At 48.3% G+C, this 10195-nt stretch overlaps 2 protein-coding genes across 2 annotated transcripts; both read left to right on the top strand.

Annotated features, from left to right (window-relative positions):
• The first annotated feature begins 1789 nt into the window (after window positions 1-1789).
• On the top strand, window positions 1790-4649 carry LOC129586496 (uncharacterized). The gene is given in 3 exon segments (XM_055479758.1): window positions 1790-2086; window positions 2155-3658; window positions 3700-4649. Coding segments are annotated over 3 exon segments (2751 nt in total).
• Window positions 4650-5508: 859 nt separating this feature from the next.
• Window positions 5509-9006, top strand: LOC129586628 (uncharacterized). The gene is made up of 2 exons (XM_055479957.1): window positions 5509-5848; window positions 7660-9006. Exons 1-2 carry the CDS (start codon window positions 5644-5646, stop codon window positions 8460-8462), a joined length of 1008 nt encoding a protein of 335 aa, XP_055335932.1. The 5' UTR covers window positions 5509-5643; the 3' UTR covers window positions 8463-9006.
• The last annotated feature ends 1189 nt before the right edge of the window (window positions 9007-10195 follow it).

Below are 10195 nucleotides of genomic sequence, written 5' to 3'. Positions count from 1 at the left end.
TTGGCAGACTGAATAAGACTAACAATTAACTCACTGTTAACTTGTGGAAGATGATTGGCAAAGCGTTGTACATTTGACATAAAAAATCCGTTCCGTTTATTTACAGACGTGGTTAGTTTACAGACCTAGTTAGTTATATTTTCTGTACCTACTCCTAGTTAGTTTTCTGTGCGATTATGCCGTGAGATGTGACGCGGAATGCTCAGAGTGTTACAGGAACTGTTGCATCTCATGCTAACTGAAATGGATTCTACATTTACTGTACAGTAGATACTGCCAGCGAAGTAATTTGTTAACATCGAATAAAACCATAACACATTTACTATGGCACTGTTCGTTTCTGCACTGCTGGTTCCTGATTCCTACAGCCGTGAATATTGCCCGCCAAACTGGAGTTTTAGAAATTTAAGAATATTTGTTGAATTAGCAGTGAATTAGTTGTAGTGTATCAGGCTCAGCAGTTGTCATCCCGATCCTACGCAGCCACGGCAGTGAGATGGAGTTGAGGGAACTGGGACGTTGCCACGTTGAGTAGGCATCCGCTTGCTTGGCGGGCATGTGACAAAGGCTAGAGCAAATCCAAATCAAAACATAGGGTTTAATAGTGTGAAACACATTTCGATCGCATTAAATGAAAGTTAAGTGTAACTTAGCTAATGTTAAATTGGCGTAATTTACGAATTCCTGTACAGTTGTTTCCCTGTTAATCCCGGCACCGGCAGCATGGTGCCGTGTGCATTTTGCCTTTCGCGCGTTACAGCTCACTCTCACTCGCATTCGTGTTTTCGGCTACATTCATGCTGTTACGTCGAATTTCTGGAATTTTCGCTAAAATCTTCCAGCAATACACTTCGTGTCGTTAATTAACGGTGATCAGAAGCATTCTGCATAATGCCACCAAAGAAAAAGCCTAACCGAAACCTTAGCCCGAGAAAAACGCGCTCTGGCGGTGGCATCAGAGGAGGCCGGGCTCCACAATCAAGGATGCGTCCCAGTCGAAAACGCGATCGATCCCAGTCCCCTGCTCCTACAATCAGGTCGAAAGTCGTAGTTGTGGATCCACCGGCACCCGATTTGCAAATCGTGATGGTGCGACAGGACCAACAGCAGCGACAAATCTAACAGCTCCTGGATATTGTCACATCGCTGGCAACCAGGGAGCTTGGGGTTCCCCGGCCTGTTTCTCCAGCAACTGCATCTGTCATCCAGATTGAGTCGCAGCCGGACGGAAAAAGGGATGTGCATCACAGCAGAGGAAGCAGCGGACGCGCGCATCGCCGACGAAGAGGTAAGAGCAGCAGTTCAGGAGCCGCTCGTCGTCTCGCAGCCGCTCACCCGCCCGCCTGCCGATTTTTGACCGTCTGGATCCCTGCGGAAATCAACGAAGCGGATACCGCGCATCATCGTCCGCTCGCAACGCTCTGCTCGATCGGGCGAAGCACCTGCCAGCGGTCCCCAGCAGGGTTCGCCGGCGACTGGCGGACCCAACGCGGTACGTCGATTTTGATTGCTTGCTACCAAAAAACCGGGTGGAAAAACCGAAGCATGGAGGCTCCAAGCTAGTAATGTCAAGAGGACACGTCGTGTTAAAGCCAAACGAAGTGCGCGTAGTCGTTGACTCCTTCACCTCCTGATCCGCGCCTTTTCCGTGTTTCTGGCATACCGCGTCACAATCGTGCCGGAGCTAGCTACAGCCCTGGCTAAGTATCAAGATCTGATTGCGGCATACGTCGACCGGGGGGTTCCGACCGCCCATTGGCTCGAATATGACCGGCAATTCAGATCGCTCATGACCAGCCACCCTCACGAAGTTGACATGTGGGCCCGCCAGCATGACGACACTTACGCCGATTATATCCAAAACGCCGTGCCAGAGGAGGCTGCCAGCGACAGCGCCCCAGAAAATAGATTGAAGAAGACAGCAGCCTCCACGGACAAATGCCGGAACTGCGGAGAGCTGGGGCACTTTATCGCCCAGTGCAAGCAGCCACGCCGCGGCCAGGCGGGTTACGTATCGCCCTTTTGTCCCGCCCCAGCAGCGGGGGGCGAAATCTGCCGCAATCGTAACTACGGCCACTGCACCGAAGTTGACCGAACCATGCAAATATCGGCGCCTTTACGTCTGCGAGCACTGCCGGAAAAAGGAACACAAAGCACCCCAGTGCAAAGCCGGAAGTCGCTGAGCCGTCGAGAGTTCCCTCAAGCGCTTGGACGCCCCTGCGTGCCGACGCTTTTGCCAGGCTGCTCACGGATCATCCCGATAAAAACCTCCGTCAGTTCATCCTTAACACCTAGCACACCGGAGCTGACATTCGGTATACAGGACCGCAACAAAGCCGGTCCACAAGTAATTCACAGTCCGCACGAATTCACCACGACGCGCTCCTGAAAAGCATAAGAAAGGAGGTTTCGCTGGGTCATACCGTCGGGCCCTTCTCCGCTCCTCCGCTGCCTCACTTCGTTGTTAACGCGCTGGGCTGCCGTCCAAAAAAAGACGGGGGCCATCAGACTATAATGGACCTTTCCCAACCGTACGGAAACAGCGTCAACGACCACATAAGGGGCGATGAAATGCCCTTGCAGTACTGTTCAGTCGACGACGCTGTACGCCTAGTCGTGACCGCCGGCAAAGGCGCAGTGATGGCCAAGATGGACATCAAGTCCGCGTTTCGCCTCATTCCCGTCAGACGCGCTGACTGGAACCTGCTGGGGTTCAAGATTAGCGGTGAGTACTTTTTCGACATAGTGCTACCGTTCGGTTGCCGCTCTTCACCTTATATCTTTGAATTCTTCTCCCTTGCTGTTCACTGGTGTGTGGGAAAGAGAGCACAGCTAGTTACTTTGCTACACTACGTAGATGATTTCTTTTTCGTTGGCAAACCTCGGACGATCGAGTGTAATCTGCTCATGCAGTCTATGGAGGCAGTGTGCAGCGAGCTTGGGGTGCCATTAGCTCTGGGCAAAACAGAGGGCCCCGCCACTCGGCTGACATTCCTCGGCATAGTGCTTGACTCGGTGGTGCAGACTCTCAGCCTGCCCAACAATAAGCAGCTGGACATATTGGAAACCCTAAAGAAATGGGTCGGAAGGGAATCTTGTACCACTAACGAGCTGCAAAGTCTGATCGGTACATTGTCCTTTGCCTCAAAATGCGTACCATCCAGTCGGCTGTTCACGAGGCGAATGATAATGCTGCTTTCCGCCTTCCATGGACGTTCCACTATCACCCTCACCGACGACTTTCACAGTGATCTGGATTGGTGGAGAACGTATCTGCCACAATGGAACGGCACGGCCCTCTTCCTGGACCCTGACTGGACCACCTCCGACGTACTGCACCTTTATACAGACGCATCCGCCACGCTTGGTCTGGGAGCCTTTTATCAAAACGAATGGTTCCAGCTTAGGTGGCCGAAGTGGATCCTGCAACGCCCGCCATCAATTGAGTACCTGGAGATGGTTCCCATCCTCCTCGCGGCTATTGTTTGGGGGCGGATTTTGTGGCGACGAAAAATCATTTTCCGTACTGACAACGCCGGCGCTGTGGAGGCATGGGCACGCCTGCGCTCCAGCAGCCCGGGCGTCCTTGATCTTATGCGGCGCTCGACGCGGGCGGCGGCAGATAATAATTTCACCCTAACCTTGAAACACGTTCGCGGTGTTGATAACGGAATAGCTGATGCCTTATATCGTTTTCAGACGGAGCGGTTCCGAAAGCTGGCCCCTCAGGAGTCGCAGTTGCCAACACCATGTCCGGACATTTTCGGGAGCCTACAGGAGTCTTACGACCAAACCCGACTCTGCAGCGCCTCCTCGGCGCAAACATTTCCTCATCCTCCCGAACGACATACGATCCTTCATTGAGCCGTTTCCAAGCTTTCTGCCTTGCCAATCGCCTAACACCACTCCCAGCAGCTCCGGCGACGGTCGCGGCGTTTGTCGCGCAGCTTTTCGAGGACAAGGCAGCTTATCGGACATGCAAAGTGTATTTGGCGGCGATCCACAATCATCATCGAGAAGCAGCGTTGCCTAACCCAACAGCCGACGACCTGGTCGTGCGGGCGGTTAACGGATACAAGCGGCTTAAGGGGCCGACGCCTGATCAACGTCTACCGATTACGCTGAACGTGATGCGCATGCTCAAAACGCGACTGGCAGAGCACGATAACACTGAAGAGGCCGTGATGCTATGGAGCGCGTTCTGCATGGCTTTCTTTGGGTTCATGCGAGTCAGTGAGCTGGTCAGCAAGACGTCCAGCTTGTTCGATGCGGCATCAACTCTGACATGCAACGACGTACAGTTGACGGGCGCGCGTGTGATAGTCTCACTGAAACGGACGAAATCGGACCAGTTCGCAGCAGGCACAAAGATCGAGCTCACCGCCACTAACCGCTCAGTGTGCCCTGTCCGCGCTATCGAAGCTTACCACCGGCAGCGGGAGATGCAATGGGGAATGGCAGAACCTTTCTACCGCTATGCCGATGGTCGCTATCTCACACGGGAGCGAGTGGATCGATCCCTGAAGTCTCTCCTGGATGGCCACCCCGACCGCCTGCGCTTCAGTACACACAGCTTCCGCATCGGAGCGGCAACCGAAGCGGCCGCTCAAGCGCTGCCGAACGAGGAGATAAAACGAGCCGGACGATGAAAAAGCGACTGCGTTGACCGTTACATCCGGCCTGACGCGCTCACTAACCCGAACTTTTACCGGAAAGGGGCTTGTTTGGGGGCGAAGAGACCGGGCACAGGCGGAAGGTGCCGGCAGTGAGCAATCTGTACCGCAAGGTAAGATACTCAGCTGTAATTGCGCACTTCCGGCCATGCCGGCACTCTTCAAACCTCAGTTACCGCACGGAAAGTCTGCAATATCCCAACATACCGGATCCCAGGATAGAAAATTCGCTTACAATTTAATTTGATAATACGAGGGGTAATTACGAGTATATGTTGAGTATGTCCGCGTTCTTGTTTCACCATTTTCCATGTTCGACGTTCGTTTTCCATTTTCGACACTTTGTTACCATTTTCCATGTTTTAAAACCAGAATAGTGTGCGCTCATTTTTTGCCGTGTGGATATAAGTTAGCACTTTTCACCTCCTTCGCCACAAAAACCAGCTTTGCAAAGTAGATTTGCGACCCACTTGCACGAATACAAGTTACAACTGTACTCGTGCAAGTGGGTTGTAACTTGTAAATACATTAACTTCGGCAAAGTCCCTCTTCAGATTGTTGTTTGATTTACATATATACATATCATGGCTGTACTTACTCGTACCCGAGGTTTATACAAGTGCACTACTCCTAGTATTAACAGATACAAAACGCAGTTAACTTTTGCGAAAAGCGGGTTACGTTGTTGCATGTGCGTCAAGTAAGTACAGTAGAGAACAGTCTGTTTGTTATCGAATGAAGCTTACTAATGTTGCTACGTTGCCAAGCGGTTATGGCGGTGGATGAGTTAATCGTGCTTCTTTTGCAGTTCATGTTTGCCATGTCTAAAATTAATTACCTATTTCAACAGTCGGCTATACATGGATAACGCTTGCAATTCATAAAAGCTTGACGCTCTTGTACTTCCTGAGTTGTTACCAACTTCCGAAGCTGTATAACTTCCTAAGTTGTTACCATTTTCAATTTTAAGATGGAAATTGCCCGTGACATAGCAAAGAAAATATTTGCAATGTTAATGTGTACAGTGGAGATGTCTGTTGCCGGACGCGCTGCTTGGTATCCGTCTCTTAACGCCCAAAATGACGCTGCAAGGCTCGCAGCGCCACCAAAGGCAGTCGTTCCATGCTGCCTTGATTCCCGTACCGCCGAACCAATTCCTACCCGTCATCTCGCTGGTGAGTACGGATTGCTAACTGAATTAAGTTTAGGACATATCCGTAGAGCAGCTGCAAACTGTTTTCGATCGAGTGCAAAAAGACACCTCGAGCGTCTGCAGTACGAGCCAAACATGCTGTGCAAAGCTGTCGAAGTACTGAGTTTTTTATTAATTTTATTTTCAGCTCATTGCGCATTTTGTGATGAAAAGTGGTTTTGCTAGCGGTTTAAAATGTTGTATTCCTTACTGCTGGTAATTTTTCTTTACTTCTTCGTATAAATTACTTCCCGTTTAAGTACGTTCATTGCTTTTTGAGCCAAAAGGTTAACCTTTAGAACCTGATAATTACTCTGTTCTGTATGCTCCTAGAATACCACTTCTTTTCATACTCTTTTCTCTAAACCTGCGTTTGTTGACCAGTAACAATACACGTATTTCCCAATAGTGACGAGTACCGTCTTTAGCAAAAATGCTTGTACCAGAGAGCCTATAACGGTCTGAACGTGTTGGCCTGCTAACACAGCTAAATAAATGTTAATCGACGAAGAGCTTTAAATGTTAATCGACGAAGAGCCTTTTTAACGCTAAATTAGGACGGTAAATGTTTTCACGGCGGCAAAAGCATAGATAATGCCGTAATAGTAAATTTTGAAAAGGCGAACTGAAACTGCCAATAAGGCCAAAGGAACAGCTGAAGTGAACTAACCAGAGCAGAATTTCAGGTTTTAAATTCGAAAAATTCCGGTATTATGTAGAGAGATAGAATATTACTGTAGAATACTTGAAAAAATAAGGCCCGGAGGGCGGAGCCAACCAAAATATGAATGAGTACATAGTAATACATACTACGAGTACGTATTACAATGCACCAGTGCATTGCAGGCGGTTCTTTATAATACTCGTATACCGTAATTTTATTTTGCACTAGCAGTGCCCGTACAGTTGTCGGCAACCAAAGTAACCGAATTGCGCAATACGAATGTAGGTGCCATTTCTAAAGAATTATAATTTCTCGAAAATTTGAACACCGAACTTTGTTCGAATGTGCTAGCAAATAGCCGGTATGCCCCGAGACCGAATTTCTAAAATTTTGCGAATTGGCAGCAGCGGTAGTGGCCACCCATGCACTATTACGCACACAATTAATTTTTGGTTTCGCCCGCCCTTTGGGCCGTTGCAGATGAAATTATTTTTTTAAGCATGCTGCCTTTCTACATTATATCGGAATTTTCTGAATTTATACCCGGAAAATGTGCCCTGGTAAGCCGACCCGTGTTGCACCGGGTAACCGGCATATGGAACAAGCAGGTTGACAGTTAACAGACATTTCTCGTTATAAGCTTGTACCAATGCGCTCCTGTTACTGGGAGAGGTCAGTTGCTCTGTGTAACCCTTGCGCGACGCGTAAGCGGCAGTCGGGTAAAAAAACATGACGTAACGGCGCGTAAGCAGGTAAACGATTTACTTGGTAAACCAGAATTCTGGGATGGGTTTTCAGCTTACCCGTACGAGTAACTCGCGCCTGCACAGATCAACAAAATTTTTGTTTGTTTGAACCAAAAGTGCATCCAGCGACCCAGATTCACACTCCAAAACTCATAATTAACTTTTTTGACGTACCACCACATTTACCACATTACAGCAATAAAAATGAGTTTTCCAGTTCCACTTCGGTGTTCAGTTTCTTTCTTGGCACGGAAGCGTACTCGACTTACGATTGGACGATTGTTTTTTGCTGAGACATGCCTAATTTTTTACGCATCTCTCCATTACCCGACGCGCAACAGTTACCCAAATGTAATTGACCTCCACCAATATTGCTAACTGCAGTGCTCAAGTCCCTGAAGGATGCGGAAGCAAACATCTCTAACAATATGACAACGATGCGCGATCCACATGCTGTAATGGTCAACAGATCTACTAAATGCTACTGCTCGTTCCCCGAAATGTCGCCTTCGATTGGAACTACAGTACGTCTCGCCTGCGCACCAGAAGCTCCGGCTGGCCAGAAATCCACTGCTTTGTTTTCTGACATTGTGTGGAAGCACCAGACGAAAACGCTTCCCGTAAATGGCTCATACACAGGATTTTTGCGTTACAAATTCGAAGTAGATGTTGTCAACGAAGAAAGCCTCTTAATCCTGCCGAACATTACATTTACTGCCATAGGAGAGTTCCAGTGTTTTCAACGTTGTCGGCGTGGCGGCTCGGATGACCTGTGTCTACGCAAGCGCTACTGGTTGCGGCCACAGCCTCGCAAAAGCGCTGACGTCTTCGCTTCCCCGCTGGTCGTCACTGTGCTGGAGCCGCATGTGGCATTTTCCACCACGTGTGCTCTTTCATTTCCTTGTAGTCAGACTTTCTCTCATTTCATATGGAGATACAGAGGTGCGATCGCCGCGGTTCCCGGAGATCATTTTACTCTGGAGATTGGCTACCTGCTGGCGTTTGCGGGCGTTAAACTTAATCTGTCAACCACCTCCTCTGGACCGAATGAACCAGGACACTGTGCTCAAACAGCAACCTTCACCGTGCTGTCGGAGGAACATCGTGCCGGGAAAGTGGAATGCTGGGCCAGGGTGGAGCAACATCCCGATTTGTGGTTTGTGCAAACCGCGGACGTCATTTTGTAGGGCGGCATAAGCTCCTCCTCCTCCATTAATCTGGTCTATGTTTAATTGACTGTTACCATTATTTATTCGTAGTATAATGTTACGTAATACAGTACTACGAATAAATAATAATAATGGTTCCATAGTCAACTAAACATGGACCATTACTTACTTTGTTCATTGACCATCGGTAATATTAGCAATTACTTTCTTCATTGGCCTACTATATTCAGCGGCGATGTCGTACTTTTTTTGCGAGGTACCGTTTTGATAGACAATATCGACGAAACTAGTTTTATAAAAGATTGTATTCGGGCAAACCTCACCGACACGGGTGATGGAGAACCTTTTCAGTGCGAGCAAAACATCAATAAACCTAACCAGTAAGAGGTTTAAACCTTTAATAAGCAAATGTTTAATCTTTCAAATGTAAGTTCGGTCATGCACCGGCACGCTGGCTGGACCGTAATGTCGTTATCATTAAATGTTAGTATTGTGCAGCAAAAAAAATATTGTGTTGCAGTTACTGCTGTACTTCTTTCGTGTTGTTCTTGGATAGTGCCAGTTCGACCTAAATCTGGGCGATAAATACAACCGCCGGTTGCAGCATTGCATTATATCTATATCAATTTTTATTGTTGTAGCATCTACATCGTATGATACTGTAAGTGGTAAGTTGTGGTGCCACTGGTAGCTCATCGTCATGTTTTGCGTTAATGTAGTACAAGGTGGTATAATCAAAACTGAGATGGTGTAGGTCGTCTCACTGTCCAGTGGCCAACCAGAAAATAAAGGTTACAGTACTAAGTTGCACCGTACAATTTGTACAACTACAGTCAAGTACTTACTATAGTGTGAGAAGGACTGGTAACCTACCGTTTGACGTCATCACTCTCGCATACACTGGAGGGCGGCTGCCATGGTGACAGATGCGCCTTTTTTACGGTTTTTGTCAGTTTTCTCAGCATATTTCTTTTCTCTTCTATTTCTGGCCCCTCATGTTTGGGTTTCTAAATTCAATATTATCTGCTAAAATATCAGAAAGCTTTAGAGGAGAAAGGAAGTAAGAATATCTTTTAAAAGGGACAAGAAAATCTGTGGACCTATGGTAAGCAATAGCACAGCAGTGCATTCTGTATGCGACAGTGATGACGTAGTTGACCGTTGCAGAGTCGGTTCCCAGTCCTTCTACCTATAGTAAGTTCTTGCTACAGCACATACCATGTGCGTTCTGTGCGTACAAGGTGGTCACGCACATTCGCGCTTGGTACTTCCGTACTGAAGAGATGATGGCGGGGTGTGTCGGCAGTTGGTGCTGCTCAACTATACGGCGTCCGATCGAAACTGCAACAAATCGCGCCTTACCATGTTCTACAGAGGGGTTGGTTTTCCATGGCCCGAATACGGACCAGGAATTTCCCGGAGTGCAGCGGATAGCCAGCTGGACATAACGATCCCCATTCTGCGCTTCCGGTCGACGGAAACGGCCGGCGGACATTGCCAACGATTTTTTAGCCGCCGTTAACAACAGCTGTCCGGCTGTTTGCCAACGTATGCAGGAGAAGGTCACGGTGGTACATGCGCGTTGGGTGCAGACGCTGGTCTACCCGGATGAATGGAGCGGCATTCGACGATTCCTGCAGCTGAAAGTAACAAACTCCAAACTGGAGCTTTGAGAATCTTAGAAAACTGGTTGGTTTAGGATTGCATTAGTTGTGTTGAAATAGGTTCAGCGGTTGTCATCCAAATCCAGC

This window comes from Paramacrobiotus metropolitanus, unplaced genomic scaffold (genome assembly GCF_019649055.1).
Source record: "Paramacrobiotus metropolitanus isolate TYO unplaced genomic scaffold, Prichtersi_v1.0 Parri_scaffold0000021, whole genome shotgun sequence".
NCBI lineage: Eukaryota > Metazoa > Tardigrada > Eutardigrada > Parachela > Macrobiotidae > Paramacrobiotus > Paramacrobiotus metropolitanus.
This window is presented reverse-complemented; position numbering and strand designations above follow the sequence as displayed.